This window comes from Hylobates moloch, unplaced genomic scaffold, assembly GCF_009828535.3.
Source record: "Hylobates moloch isolate HMO894 unplaced genomic scaffold, HMol_V3 SCAFFOLD_5, whole genome shotgun sequence".
NCBI classification, from domain to species: domain Eukaryota; kingdom Metazoa; phylum Chordata; class Mammalia; order Primates; family Hylobatidae; genus Hylobates; species Hylobates moloch.
The window spans coordinates 28660451-28676560 of record NW_026652280.1 but is presented as its reverse complement, the minus strand read 5'-3'; the positions used below and the strand labels follow the sequence as shown (position 1 = coordinate 28676560).

The 16110-nt window shown below is 37.6% G+C and overlaps 1 protein-coding gene across 4 annotated transcripts in view; it reads left to right on the top strand.

Annotated features, from left to right (window-relative positions):
- The window catches only part of ME2 (malic enzyme 2), a 71261-nt gene extending 56390 nt beyond the window's left edge, over window positions 1–14871 (top strand). For 3 of the 4 annotated variants that reach the window (XM_058438334.1, XM_032152270.2, XM_058438335.1), the window contains 3 exons: window positions 5366–5436; window positions 6088–6186; window positions 13229–14871. In XM_058438334.1, the coding sequence (XP_058294317.1) occupies window positions 5366–5436; window positions 6088–6186; window positions 13229–13396 (338 nt within the window). In that variant the 3' untranslated portion in view covers window positions 13397–14871. The remainder of the gene's footprint in view (window positions 1–5365; window positions 5437–6087; window positions 6187–13228) is intronic. The other variant, XR_004248079.2, reaches the window with a different exon arrangement.
- Window positions 14872–16110: the final 1239 nt, after the last annotated feature.

Below are 16110 nucleotides of genomic sequence, written 5' to 3'. Positions count from 1 at the left end.
AACCAGGTGTGGTGGTGCACACCCCTAGTCCCAGCTAGTCAGGAGGCTGAGGTGGAAGGATCGCATGAGCCTGGGAGGTCCAGGCTGCAGTGAGCCATCATCATGCCAGTGCACTCCAGCCTGAGCAACAAAGTGAGACTGTCTCAAAAAAATAAAATGACCTGGCATTTGAGGTAGAAATGAGCCTAAAAACAGGAGGATTGGCTGAAAGTCTGTTTATAAAGCAACTTAAAAAAAAAAACTGTTAATATTTGAATGACCTAGTTGAGCAACTATAACAACTGGATGAAATTTTTTTTTAAGACCTTAAAAGGGTCAAAGGGATAAGATACTGACCCTAATGGAATATTGGAGAATTCTGGACCAAAGTTAGGGAGGGAACTAATGCACAGAGCCAGCTTTTGAAGACAGTTTTACAGTGGAAACCTAGACCAAGAAGAAAGTGGCTCAGAGGTACAGCTGTGCTTTTCATGGAAGGTGGACAGGATCGGTACCATGTCTGAGTCTGGCACTACCTCCCACTCTGGACTGAAACCCTAAAGTGCTGTACCTTGGATTGGGGGTATAGTTTGCAGCAGCAATGGGTGATTTAGAAAACCTCAAGCCTCTATTCAGTACTGCCAGTGCCCAGAAGTGCCCAGCAAAAGCAAACAAAAATTTCTCTGAACTAAGATAATGCCATCCTAGTCCTCAAATTATTTTTATAAATTTTCAAGTACAACCTAAGTAGAAAAATAAAAAAAAGATAATGAGGCACATAAAGAGACATAACAACAGAAGCCAAAACCAGCAAAAACAAGAAAAACAGACATACTGAAACCCTAGATATAACGTAAATGCTATGAAACAAATATGCTTATTAGGTTTATAGAGATAAAAGCCAATCTTGAAAACTTAGACAAGTACCACTAAATTCTAGAATTGAAAAATGTAGTAATCTATAAGAACTGAGTGAGCTGGGTGTAGTGGCTCATGCCTGTAATCCCAGCACTTTGAGAGACCAAGGTGGAAGAACTGCTTGAGCCCAAGAGTTTGAGACCAGCCCTGGCAACATAGTGAGACCCCCATCTCTACAAAATTTAAAAAAAAAAAATTTAGCCAGGCATAGTGGCATATGCCTGTAGTCCTAGCTATTCAGGAGGCTGAGATGAGAGGATCACTTGAGCTTGGGAGGTCAAGGCTGGAGTGAGTCATGATTGGGCCACTGCACTCCAGCCTGGGTGACAGAGAAAGACCCTGTCTCAAAAAAAAAAAAAGAAAAGAAAAACTGAGTGAATGAGGCTTATGGCAGATTAGACCAGAGAGAATTAATCAACAGCAAAATATCGCTGAAGAAACAATCCAGAATGCAGCACAGAGAGACCAAAAAAAAAAAAAAATAGGTAAGGGACATACATTTCATTGATAGGTCTTTAATTGAAGTTCTAGAAGAAATGAGAATGAAGCAGAGGCAACATGTGCCAGCCTCATGGCTGAGTTTTTTTTAGAACTGGTGATTGACAATCAATATTCAAAAAGCTCACAGAAACCCATGTGGGATGCATAAAAAGAAATCTACATCTAGGAACATTATTGTGAGGCTTCAGAATCACCACAAAGAGAAGAATATGAAAGCAGCCAGAACAAAAAGATTTCCTTCAAAGAAGCGACCGTTAGACTGACAATAGACTCCTTAGTGACAATAAGATACCAAGGCAGTGGAATGACCTATTAAAGTTACTTATGGGAAATACTTGTCAACCTAAAATTCATTACACATTGAAAATATCCTTCAAGAATTAAGGCAAAATGAAGACATTTTTCAGAAAAAAAACTGGGGATTCACCACCTGGCAGACTGTTTTTATATTAAAGGAAAGGAAATTTTGTTCCTTAGGGAAAAAGAAAATAATCCCACATAGAAACTCTAAGGTGTAGGAAGGAATGAAGAGCAAAGAAAGTTATGAATAAGTGGGTGGGTACAACAAAATGAATGTTGTTTATATAGGGTGAAACAAACATCACATGGGATTTTGTAAAATATATATGGAGAGAATTAAAATGCACAACAACAATAGCTCTGTTTATAGAGTTAAGCTGTTATGAGGGACTTACACTGATTGGCAGGAAGGTAAATTAAAAATTATAATGTGGAGCTGGGGACGTTGGCTCACACCCATAATCCCAGCACTTTGAGATGTCAAGATGGGAGGATCACTTGAGGCCAAGAGTTTGAGACTAGCCCTGGCAACATAGGGAGACTGTGTCTCTACAAAAAAAAAAAAAAATTTAATTAGCCAGGTGTGGTGACATGCGCCTGTAGTCCCAGCTACTCCAGACACTGAGGACGGAGGATCACTTGAGCCCAGGAGCTTGAGGTCACAGCAAGCTTTGGTCGTGCCACCGCACTGTAGCCTGGGCAATAGAGTGAGAGACCTTGTCTCAAAAAAAAAATTTAATGTGGAATGTTGGTAGTTGAAGATGCATGATATACATTTTAGGATAACCATTAAAGCACTACAAAGACTTCCTGTTTATGGTAAGGTAATGTTGGGATGAAATGAAACAACAAAAATCCGAAAAGCAAGAAAAAAGAGGGAAAGGAACATAGACAAGATGAGAGTGATGAGACTAAGTGTTTGGGGGCTAAATCTGCCCGAATTACTTAAAAAAATAAAATAAAATAAAAATAAAAGTAAAAACTACATTAAATCTAGATGGACCAAATTCTCTACTTAAAAAAAATGCTATTAACCATGTGATCTTCTCAGCCATGAGGTAATCTGGTGACTACCCTTCCTCAAAGCCATTTGGGATATTCTTTGAATAGAGTAAAACAGAGTTTCTAGGCTGGGAGACACCAGACATAGTTGAGGACAGAGGTACTAGAAAATAGGAAGTTTAAAAGCATGTGCAGTGATGCTCAGAGGAGGTAAACCCCACCCTCATGCTCGTAGCTTCCAATCATTTTCTCTAGTTCTTAACCCTTAAATGTGAGAAATGCTTGAAGATTACTAGTCATCTGAGTCAAGTCTCTTTATTAAAGATTTTCGTAAAAGAGACCAAAGCAGACAAACAGAAAAAGACATCTTGGGGAAAAAAAACAAGGATAATGGGAAGAGAAGGAAAGTTTTTAAAATTATCAATATCCTCAGGGGGACAAAATATTATATCCTATAAACAAGACAGATTTTTATTTTAAAAAAAATTAGAAAGCAAAACAAGCTCCTAATAATAAAGTTTGATAGCAGAAAGAAGAAAAAGATGAGTTAAGTTACCTAAGAAGAGAGCAAAGGACAGGAGAAGGAAAATAAAATTAGAGAGCCAATCCAAGAGGTACAATATCAGAAAATATAAATGTCAGGGAACAAGAACAGAAAAATGGAGGGAAGTGAATCCCCAAGACTTCACGAACATTTCCCAAAACTGAAAGACTCATGTTTTCAAATAGGAAGCGCCTACTCACTGAATGCTAAACATGATGAGTTAAAATAATGCACATCAAGGCACAGTGTTATGAAATTGCAGACCGTTAGGTATAAAAATAAGGATCTGGCTGGGCACAGTGGCTCATGCCTGTAATCCCGGCACTTTGGGAGGCTGAGGCAAGAGGATTGCGTGAGTCCAGAAGTTTGAAACCAGCCTGGGCAACATAGTAAAACCCTGTCTCTACAAAAAATAAAAAAATTAGCCAGGTGTGATGGTACATGCCTGTAATCCCAGCTACTCAGGAAGCTGAGGTAGGAGGATTGCTTGAGTCCAGGGAGGTTGAGGCTGCAGTGAGCTGCGATTGTGCCACTGTACTCCAGCCTGGGTGACAGAGTGAGACCCTGTTGCCAAAAAAATTTTTTTTTAAAGGGATCCTACATGCATCCAGAGATTAAACGAAAACAATCACCTAAAAAGGCTCTGAACTCAGATTAATGCTTCTCACTAGCACTGGAAGCTAGATGGTATTGGAATAATACCTCACAGTTCTGAAGGAAAAATATTTCCAAGCCAGAATTCTAAACCTAGACAAACTATCAAATATAAGTAGAAAGAAGTAAACAAACACATTTTCAGAAATGCAAGATTTCAAAAAATATATATCTCCCATGTACTGTTCTTCAGAAAGCCTTGGGAGAATGTACCCTACCAAAAGAGGGAGTAACAAACTAGGAAAAGTTGAATTTAGGAAATGGAGTCAACTTAGAAAGAAGCAAAGAGGCGCATAATGATAAAGGGGTTTTCTAGGATGACAGCTCCATAGCTGGAATGGGGGACAACCAGACCAAAATGGAGCTTTAGCAGATTTATTCTAGAGCATGAAATTTGAGAATATATAAAGTAGCTAAAATAGAAGAAAATGTAGACAGTTGAGTGAGAGTTCAAGGGTGAAATAACAATGTTAAATACTAAAAAATCAAAGTAAAGGAAAAAGGACAATTATTAACTTCAGGAAAGACAAAGTTATGCACAAAAGGAAAAGTAATCATGATATAAATATTGAATATTGATTGAACCAAAATTATGCTCTAACTATATTGGGAAGAAGAAAGAAAGCTGAAAATATGAAAGAGCACTAAATACTTACTCCTACAGGAAGGAGTCAGTGATCTCCAAAACAGAAAACGCAAGATCAGCACAATAAGAGAAGGCAAAAAAAAGAAAAAAAAAAAAAAAAGAGAGAGAAAAATCACAAGAAGCATAAGTTATTTAAGAGTGGGAGAGTTAAACAATCAGCTAAAAAAAATTGAAAGTCATTGCCTCTGTAGAGCAAGAAGTGGAGTGTTCGAGGTGGGCTGGGAACTGGGGTTAAAACAAGCATTGATGAATTGTATTTGTCATTTTCATAAATGTAAAAACTAAACTGAGAAAAGCCATTTGATATTTCTGAAATTACTTAGTGAATAAGAATTATTGGCCGGGCGCAGTGGCTCAAACCTGTAATCCTAGCACTTTGGGAGGCCGAGGTGGGCAGATCACGAGGTCAGGAGTTCGAGACCATCCTGGCCAACATAGTGAAACCCTGTCTCTACTAAAAATACAAAAAAATTAGCAGGGCGTGGTGGCGGGCACCTGTAGTCCCAGCTACTCGGGAGGCTGAGGCAGGAGAATGGCATGAACCCGGGAGGCGGAGCTTGCAGTGAGCCGAGATGGTGCCACTGCACTCCAGCCTGGGGGACAGAGCCAGACTCTGACTCAAAAAAAAAAAAAAAAAAAAAAAGAATTATTAAAGATTGTTTGATTTTAACTCAGATTTCTGTTTCTTCTTGGCTGTTTTCTGTTTGGGGGGAGCTGTTTGTGATGTGGATGGATTACCATTTATTTGCCTGAATATAGGAATTTACTTCTTTCATGATTTGAAAAGTGACCATACTAGTAAACTTTAAAATGTGTTCTAGGTGTGGCTTTAGCTGTTATTCTCTGTAACACCCGGCATATTAGTGACAGTGTTTTCCTAGAAGCTGCAAAGGTAAATGTTTTAAATGTCGTTTATTTTATAAAGGATGAATTATGAAGATGAGTAGATCTGAAAATTAAAAGCAGAGAGAGAATGGGTTAAATCTGCCTTATTAATGAAAAGGAAGTTACTCATAAATTACTTTTATGATTTGCCTATTTATACATAAAATTAATTTTTTTAATCATGACTTTTAAATTTTTGTAAACTGAATCCTCTCTTTTAATAACACTTAGACTATACTTGCAATTTGTATATCTGAATATACTGTGACAGCATAGATAACTCCTTGCATGTTTTTAATGGACAAGTACTGGTATTATTTGGAGTGCTGGCCTATGGGAGCTCCAGACTTTGAAGTATTTCTGAAGAACTCACATTAATACAATCAATGTCTGTGTTTAAAGTAACCATTGCAATTAAGCCAAGCTCTACATGTGTAATATAAAGCAGAATATAATCAATAAGTCTTTAAATCTGGTTATTTATTGTTTAGTGATGAACAGTTTTAATTTCTGCAGTGGTTTAAGTGTATTCCTTCAAGAAATAAGAGGAATTATATTACCTGTATTACTCTCTGTTTCCCCAATGCTTTTTCCATTTTACTGGGTCCTTATTCTGTTACTTAAACAAACAAAAGCAAAATGCTGTTTTTCTCTTCAGGCCCTGACAAGCCAATTGACAGATGAAGAGCTAGCCCAAGGGAGACTTTACCCACCACTTGCTAATATTCAGGAAGTTTCTATTAACATTGCTATTAAAGTAAGTAATAACTTAAACTTCTTCACATTAATTTTAATGACATGTTCTTATACAAGAAATACAGGTTTATTAAGATAAATCTGAAACATTTAGAAGGCTGCAAAGAAGAAATTTTAGGCCCATATTCTTACTACCAGAATATAACACACATGATTATTTTGGGTTTGTTGCCTTCTAGTCTTTTTTCTTTGCAAACACATGCATGCATACACACATGCATGTAGTCACTTGTGACTTTTTGAAAAATTATTTTAAAGAATAGAGATAGGGGTCTCCCTGTGTTGTCCAGGCTGGTCTCTAACCCCTTGGCCTGAAGCGATCCTTCTGCCTTGGACTCCCAAAGTGCTTGGATTACTGGCGTGAGCCACAGCACCTAACCTGTGCCCATTCTTATAGTTGGTTTCTTACTGCACTTTTTCCACTTAATATATTGTAAGCCTTTTCCATGTAACTTAAATAATAATTCTCATGTATGTGATCATTAATGCTGCATGGCATTCTCTTTATTATTTTATCAAAATTTGTTTCATCATTTCTCTGTTTTTGGACATTTAAGTTTTTAGCTTCTTGTTGTTAGAAATAACACTGTAGGCTGGGCGCAGTGGCTCACACCTGTAATCCCAGCACTTTGGGAGGCCGAGGCGGGTGGATCATCTGAGGTCAGGAGTTCGAGACCAGCCTAGCCAACATGGTGAAACCCCGTCTCTACTAAAAATACAAAAAAAGTTAGCCAGGCATGGTGGTGGGCACCTGTAATCCCAGCTACTCTGGAGGCTGAGACAGGAGAATCACTTGAACCTGGGAGAAGGAGGTTGCAGTGAGCCGAGATCGTGCCATTGCACTCCAGCCTGGGCCACAAGAGCAAAACTCCATCTCAAAAAAGAAAAAAAGAAAAAAAATAACAGTGTAATGAACATCTATCTTTACAGATAAATCTTTGTGTGTATTTGTGATGGTTTCTATTTTTTTTTTTTTTTTTTTTTTGAGACAGAGTCTCGCTCTGTCACCCAGGCTTGAGTGCAGTGGCGGGATCTCAGCTCACGGCTCACTGCAACCTCTGCCTCCCAGGTTTAAACAATTCTCCTGCCTCAGCCTTCCAAGTAGCTGGGATTACAGATGCCCACCACCATGCCCAGCTAATTTTTTGTATTTTTGGTAGAGACAGGGTTTCGCCATGTTGGTCAGGCTGGTCTCAAACTCCTGACCTCAGGTGATCCACCTGCCCTGGCCTCCCAAAGTGCTGGGATTACAGGCGTGAGCCACCACGCCCAGGCTGTAATGATTTTTTTTGCGATAAATTCTAAGCTTAAGAACAAAGGTTTTTAAGGTGTTTTAAGGCTTCTGATGCATATTGTCAAATGATCTCTTTAGAAAAAGTACTGATTTACATTGCAGCAATTAGATATGAGTGTATCTTTTTCCACACTTTTGCCAATACTTAGAATTTTTTTTTAATCTTGCATATTTAATAGGTAAAATTGTTTCTCATTATTAAGGCATTATTAGTGAGATTGAAGAATTTTTTGTGTTTATTCAACAATTGTATTTCTTCAACGAACTACTTTTTCATGACCTTTGCTCTTTTTTATGTTGGATATTTGCCTTTCTACTTTCTGGCTTTGATTTCTGAGGGCTTTTTATATATTAAGTGTAATGATCCTCCTGTTTGCTGTGGTGCAGATATTTTCCCATTTGTCATTCGTTTTAACTTTATAGAATTGTTTGACATGTCTTTTAAAAGTTTTTTATGGAATTATTTGTTTATTTTGTGGATTCTATCCTCACCTTTTATGAATATTGATGCCTTCTCTCACTCCAAAATCGTAACTGTCTACTTGCATTTTCTAAAATAAAACTTTTTTAATCTCTCTGGGATTTATTTTAATGTATGATATGAGAAAGGGAAACATTTTTTCCTGGGTGGTTAACCAGTTGTCCCAGCATTATTTATTGATTAATGCATCCGTTGTTTACAGTTAATTGGGAATTGAATCTGTTCCTGGGATTACTATTCCTGACCATTTTTGTTTACTATCTGACACTGTTTTAAATTTTATAATGTGTATAATGTAACATTTAGTACTTTAACTTTCCCATCATTATGCTTTTTCAGTATTTTCCTGACTGTTCTAAATTGTTTTCTTTTGGACAAGTTTTTGTATCTGCTTTTTTAATTTTAAAAAACTCTGAAACTTTGTATGAAATTATTACATTTATAAATTGGTGAAATTGGGTCTTTCAGTATTGAGTATTCTCCAATCACTATCTCTCTTTACTTATTAAGATCTTTTTTAAAAAGTCTTTCAGTATAATTTTGTTTTCTTCATCTGAATATAGCATTTTTACTTTTTTCTACACATTTTTAAATTTCTGTCATTTAAAAATATTATATATTTATAAATATATAAATATATAATATTTATAAATATATAAATATATAATATTTATAAATATATAATATATATAAATATATAATATTTATAAATATATAATATTTATACATAATGATAAAATTTTATGATCAACTGTATAGAAGTTGAAATTGTGGCTGATAAATTCCACAGTCAATCCTAATGCTTAAGAAAAATCTTAGTAATCTAGAAATAGAAGACTACTTCTTTTAAAAAGTAGAAAATACTTATTTCAATCAAAATTTATATTTTTATATATAAATATTATATATTTATAAAAAAGTATATAAGGCTTTTTTTTCTTTCCAAGTATTTTCTCATTGATCATTTCTAATATATAGGAAAAGGTAGGAATAATACTAATTTGAAAACATTCATTTTTATGAATTTACTTGATGACCAGCTTTTTGAACAATCTTATTTTAATAGTTTTTCATTTCATTTGGAATTGTTGAGTTTTTAATTGTCTGCAAGTAATTTTTTCTTTTTTTAATATGCATAGTCTGTTTTTCTCTAACTATGAACTAGCTGAAACTGCAGAATAGTCTTAAGCAATTAGGCTGATAAGGGTATTCTTGTATTTTTTTTTTCAATTTAGAGACAGAGTCTGTATCGCCAAGCTGATCTCAAACTCCTAGGCTCAAGTGATCTTTCTACCACAGCCTCCCGAGTAGCTAGAGGCACATGCCACCATACCTGGCTAACATCTTTGTATATTAATATTAAATATGATGCTAGCTTTTGATTGAAATAAGTATTTTCTACTTTTTAAAAGAAGTAGTCTTCTATTTCTAGATTACTAAGATTTTTCTTAAGCATTAGGATTGACTGTGGAATTTATCAGCCACAATTTCAACTTCTATACAGTTGATCATAAAATTTTATCATTTTGACTATTAAATTTATTTATTTATTTATTTTGAGGCAGAGTTTTACTCTGTCACCCAGGTTGGAGTGCAGCGGCGTGATCTCAGCTCACTGCAACCTCTGCCTCCCAGGCTCAAGCGATCCTCCCACCTCAGCCTCCCAAGTAGCTGGGACACAGGCGTGCACCACCATGTCCAGCTAATTTTTTTTTGCATTTTTGGTAGAGACGGGGGTTTGCAATGTTGCCCAGACTGGTCTTGAACTCCTGAGCTCATGAGATCTCCCACCTTGGCCTCCCAAAGTGCTGGGATTATAGATGTGAGCCACTGTGGCCAGCTTTGACTATTAATTTTATTATTGCATTATTTTGGTGCCTATAACCTAAGCACAGATTGGGAATTGGTAAAGGATGGTATGCTTAGGGAATAATAGTTGAGCCTGGGGGAACAGGTAGGGAAATGGCATAAAAGAAAATTTGAAAGTTGTATTAAAGTCAGCTGTACAAATATACAAGTGCCAGGCTAAGGAGTATGATTACCTTCTACTGCAAAACAGTTGAAGATTTTAGAGCCCAGAACTAGGATGATAGAGTCCAACTTTAGAATTTGTAGAATATTACAGGTGGGAGAGATTTTGGAAGATATTGGTCAGTTAAGAGATTACTGGGCCAGGCACAGTGGCTCATTTCTCTATTCACAGCACTTTCAAAGGCCAAGGCAGGAGGATGGCTTGAGGCTCTAAGTTTAAGACCATCCCTGGACAACAAAGCAAGATCTCACCTCTACCAAAAAAAAAAAAAAATTAGCCAGGCACAGTGATATGTGCCTGTAGTCCCACCTACTCAGGAGGCTGGGGTGGGAGGATCACTTAAACCCAGGAGGCCAAGGCTGCAGTGAGCCATGATCATACCACTGCACTCCACTGTGGGTGACAGAGCAAGACCCTGTCTCTAAGAAAGAAAAAAGAGAGAGAAATAATTGGTATGTCTAAATGAGAGGTAGTACATGAGGTCATAGAAGGAGACCTCTGCTTAGGATTAGTATAGGAACACAGGCCCAGGTTCATGTCTCCTTGTGTTTCCCCAGAGGCAGGAGTAGAGAGTGTGCTGTGTCTGCAGTGGCATAGGCTTTTCTTTTTATAAGCAAATAAGAAAGTGGTGAGTAGAGGAGGCAGAGCTTTGTGTCTGTCCCCACCCCAAACAGCCACTGATTCACCCCTTTGGCTCTATGAGCAGGGCTGTGTGTGCTCCTCTGACAGCCACCAGTCATCTCCTGCATGCCTCCAGGACCAAGGGGAGCTTTCTCCAATCTCATGCCTTGCCTGTAATCTTTTTCTGTGGGTACCACCAGCCTGTGGGAAAGAGATTTGCAGTGATTGTGAGCCCCCCTTATGTCTAAAGCTTGCAGTTGTTCCAGAATAAAACACTAGCTCACATTGACCTTTGGCAATTCCTTAAAATTTTAGCTGACTTCTTATTGTGTGCATGGTGGCCACTGCCCCATTCTCCCTCCCATGCTCTGCCACAAGTGAGAGTTTGTGTGTCTAGTCTGCCACCTTCTCTCCTTCATTCATTTATTTATAAATTTATATTTTTTATTTATGTTAATTATGCTGCTCACTGGCTTCAGAAGACCTCCCACTGCCCCTCACATCAGGCAGGCCACGTGTTCAGCTCTCCAAGGTCGGAAGGAATGAGGAAAAGTGTGTTTATTCCATCCTCCTGGAAGCAAAAATCTCTGCCTGTCTTTTTATATCATTCCTGTTTTTCCTGTTTAGTACAAAAACTGAGAAGAGCAATTTGGTCAACAACTGTACTAATGACATGTGTTATGTTTATTTGGCCCTTGGGTTTTTTGTTTGTTTGTTTGTTTGTTTTTGAGATGGAGTCTCAACTTTGTCACCCAGGCTGGAGTGAAGTGGTGCAATCTCAGTTCAACACAACCTCTGCCTCCCAAGTTCAAGTGATTCTCCTGCCTCAGCCTCCTGAGTAGCTGGGATTACAGGTGCCCGCCACCACGCCTGGCTAATTTTTGTATTTTTAGTAGAGACAGGGTTTCACTATATTGGCCAGCCTAGTCTCAAACCCCTGACGTCAGGTGATCCACCCGCATCAGCCTCCCAAAGTGCTGGGATCACAGGCATGAGCCACCGCGCCCAGCCAACCCTTAGGTTTTTAACCTCAGATCTTTATTGCAGTTACCTGCCACTGAAGATCTAGCCCTTCCCTACTTCTTTTTCCTAGTCAGTGATAATAAAATATTAGTAAAATATGTTTTCTATAATGGAACAGAAAACAATTGAACACATTTTCTATCACAAAATACACTGAGATTGAGCTCTTGGTACCAAGGATTATTTTTTAATCACCATCTTATTCTGAGATTTTTCTTTTAGAAAGTTGAAATATGAAACTTTAATAATGGTTACCATTTGGAAAGAGAATTAGAGGAGGAGAGTGACATCTTATAATTGTTTGAATTTTTTCTACCATATGTCACTACATTTTTTTAAGTTAAAACGTGCCGGGCATGGTGGCTCATGCCCGTAATCTTAGCACTTAGGTAGGCTGAGGCAGGCGGATCACCTGCGGTCGAGAGTTCAAGAGCAGCCTAGCCAACATGGCAAAACCCCATCTCTACTGAACATACAAAAATTTACTGGGCGTGGTGTTGCATGCCTGTAGTCCCAGCTACTGGGGAGGCTGAGGCAGGAGAATTGCTTGAACCCAGGAGATGGAGGTTGCAGTGAGCTGAGATCGCGCCACTGCACTCCAGCCTGGGTGACAGAGCAAGGCTTCATCTCAAATAAATAAATAAATAAATAAATAAATAAATCCATAACAGAGCAAGGCTCCGTTTCAAATCAATCAATCAATCAATCAATCAATAAAACCATGACTTGAGAACTTTACTGTGTGAGAGACGCTGTGCTACCCTGTGAGGAAGCGTTTCACATTCCTCATTTTATATCAGAACTGAGGCTCAAGGGCTTATTCTCACCACCAATCATGGTATGTGGCTTGGGTGCAAAATTTGAAATTCACTCAAGCCACCTTTGGTGGGGAGTAATCGAGCTTACTGTTAAGGGTCTAATATCTAGACTCAGAATGCTTTAGGTTTGAAACAGCTCTCAAGTAACTACCTTGGGCAAGTTGCTTAAACTCCTCTCATTCCTCATATGCAGAATGAGAATAATGATACTACTTATCTCCTGGGGTTCTTGTCGAGAGTAAAGGAGGTATCCTTGTAAAACACATAGAAAGTGCCTGGCACTCAATGATAGTGGTGTCAGTTCCCATGTATAGGTTCTAGCCCTGACTTCACATGACCTTATAGTTCTAGTGTCTAAATCCTGATTTGTAATAATTACTATGCCTCTTAATCCAAATTCTAGAGCAGAAACCTCTCTCTCACCTTGGGTTAGGTTTTCTTCCTGGTCAAGTTGGTTATGATTAGGAAATAGTCTCTGTGGCCCTCTAGAAAGGCCACTCTTTCAGCAAGACTGGGAGGAATGACATAGGCTGGGCAGGTTATCTAAATGTATTTACTAGAATGACACAGTAGAACTTAAATGTGTTTGGTTTTATCTTTTAAACTTTCCATAGTTTCCAAATGTTTTGAAAGGAGTCAAAGCAATGTTATTTTTTATTTTGAAAAAAGAAAAACGCCATTCTTCTAAACTTATTTTCCCGCGTTATAATAGTACGTTGTCTCTCTAACAGGTTAATACTCAGAGCCCACACAATAACCTTATTTATTTTTCAGGTTACAGAATACCTATATGCTAATAAAATGGCTTTCCGATACCCAGAACCTGAAGACAAGGCCAAATATGTTAAAGAAAGAATATGGCGGAGTGAATATGATTCCCTGCTGCCAGATGTGTATGAATGGCCGGAATCTGCATCAAGCCCTCCTGTGATAACAGAATAGAAGCACTCCCCTGATAAATACTATCTGTGCTCCAGGGAACCCCTTTTTTCAGACAAGAAGAGATAATGTCCTCAGTTTTATGGTGTTTTCTGTGTTTTGTTCTCCCCGACCACTTTGGTTGACGTATTTTTTCCATGCATCTCCACATCTGTTGGGGTAGACGTGTTGATTGATTGCATTGCCCACCAGCACCCTACAATCAGATAGTTGTGATGCTTTAATTCTAACATACAGCCCATACCACATCCAGGAGATGTAAAAAGTGTGTTTGTGAATGTCTTCACTTGTACTCTAATTCAGACTTGCCAAAGTATTTGCTATTTACTATTATGGGTAATACTCTTCTCTTGCCTAGTTCTTTTAGAGCTACTAAAATAGAAATTTACTTTTATGGATAGAAGTACAGAATTTTGAGAAGAAACTAAATTTTCACCAAATTTTAAGGAAAAATTGTCAGTATCTAAAAATGTCTTATATATCTGCTTCATCTTACCTTCATACTCTGAAATTCCCTTATAGCAGACAGAGCTAGGGAAATATTAAAAATTTACCCTATTTATTTTCTGGAACTAAATCAAGCCTTAACTATAACATTATGAGAGTAATGGGAACTACTGCTGGCTTTGAATAAATAAAAGTCATTGTTTTCAACAGTGTATAAAAATCATAGTGTAACCTTTTTATTTAATAAATATCTTACATTTAATTGCTTCAGTTATGCTATCTTATTGCCCAACTAGAAATTTAGATTTGCTTATGAAAAACACATATTTTTGTTACTTCTAGATGATTCTAGGAGGGAGTATAAGATACCTAACTCATATAGGAACATCACATGACTTTTTAAATCTAAATTAGTCATGCTTCACATCAAAATGAGTCATATTTAACTGGAGAAACTATGCCCTTATTCCAGAACTGATGCTGTTTATTACTTGAGATAATTTTGGAATGTTACTATGATACTGTTTCTTTGAATATCATTAGTAGTGACAACTCTTTCTCCATTGAAGGCAGACTTAATTTTTTTAAATCACCAAAATTAATTTAGAGCTAAGTGGGGATGAATAAGGTTGGTGTTCATCCAGGAAATGCCTTTTTTAATCCCAGTAAAATGGGTAATAATGACTACTGAGAACAGTTTTCTTGTGTGGCTTGCATATTGAAGAATTCTAAAGGAAAATGTATCTGCCTACCGTGGTTGCTTTTAGGGAAGAAAACTTTTAAATGCTCATTCTAGGATAGTAACAACAACAGATAATTCATTGATAATATGAGCATGCACAGTATTTGATATTGCTTTGTAGGAAAAAAGAGACTTCATTTTTTTCATCATCTGCCTATGGATACAAATTGATTTTTTTTTTTTTTTTTTTTTTTTTTTTTTTTTTTTTTTTTTTTTTTTGTTTTTTTTTTTTTTTTTTTTTTTTTTTTTTTTTTTTTTTTTTTTTTTATTTTTTTTTTTTTTTTTTTTTTTTTTTTTTTTTTTTTTTTTTTTTTGAGACAGAGTCTCACTCTGTTACCAGGCTGAAGTGCAGTGGTGTGATCTCAGCTCACCGCAACCTCTGCCTCCCAGGTTTAAGGGATTCTCCTGCCTCAGCCTCCCAAGTAGCTGGGACTACAGGCACACACCACCACGCCCAGCTAATTTTTGTATTTTTAGTAGAGATGGGGTTTCACAATGTTGGCCAGGAGGGTCTTGATCTCCTGACCTCATGATATGCCCACCTCAGCCTCCCAAAGTGCTGGGATTACAGGGGTGAGCCACCGTGCCCAGCCAATTTTTTTTTTTTTTTTTTAGGACAGTCTCCCTCTTGTCACCCAGTCTGGAGTGCAGTGGCACGATCTCTGCAACCTCTGCCTCCTCAGTTCAGGCGGTTCTTCTGCCTTAGCCTCCCAAGTAGCTGGGATTACAGGCACCCGCCACCACACCCAGCTAATTTTTGTATTTTTGGTAGAGATGGGGTTTCACCATGTTGGCCAGGCTGGTCTCAAACTCCTGACTTCAGGTGATCCACCCACCTTGGCCTCCCAATGCTGGGATTACAGGCGTGAGCCACCACACCTGGTCCAATTCATCATAATTCTGAATATGATTTAATAATTTTAAAATGGTTGCAATGGCATTGCCATTTGGATTATGGGAAAATGCAGTTGGTTAATTCATTGAACAGATGAGTAAAGTCAGAAGTCTTTTTCATAACATATGGTCACAATTCCTTTCTTTTAATTAAAGACAAAAGGCTTATGGGTGTTGGTTTGTTTGTTTTAGATATGGGGTTTTGCTATGTCGCCCTTGCTGGAGGGTGGTGGCTGTTGACAGGCGTGGGTCATAGAGCACTGCAGCCTGGAGCTCCTGGGTTCAAGCTCTCCTCCTGCCTCAGCCTCCTGAGCAGCTTGGACTAAAGGTGTGCACCACTGCACCTGGCTGAGAGGCTTCTGTTTTTCATGTTCCCTTTATCAAAACAAAATCACGCCTAAACATACTCTCTGTGTGAAATCTTGATTTTAGTTCAACCTAAGATGTATAATAATTATAAACCTGTTTCTTGCTTAGTGTTTATTGAAGGCAGGAACATATGCTGAATTAAAGTAATTTTACTATGAAGTTTGCTTATTAAGTATGTCTGGTACAGTATTCATGGAAGTTATTAAGTATTTTAAGGAAAAAAATAGGCTAAATGGCATATAGCCTGCTTAAATAAAACAATTCT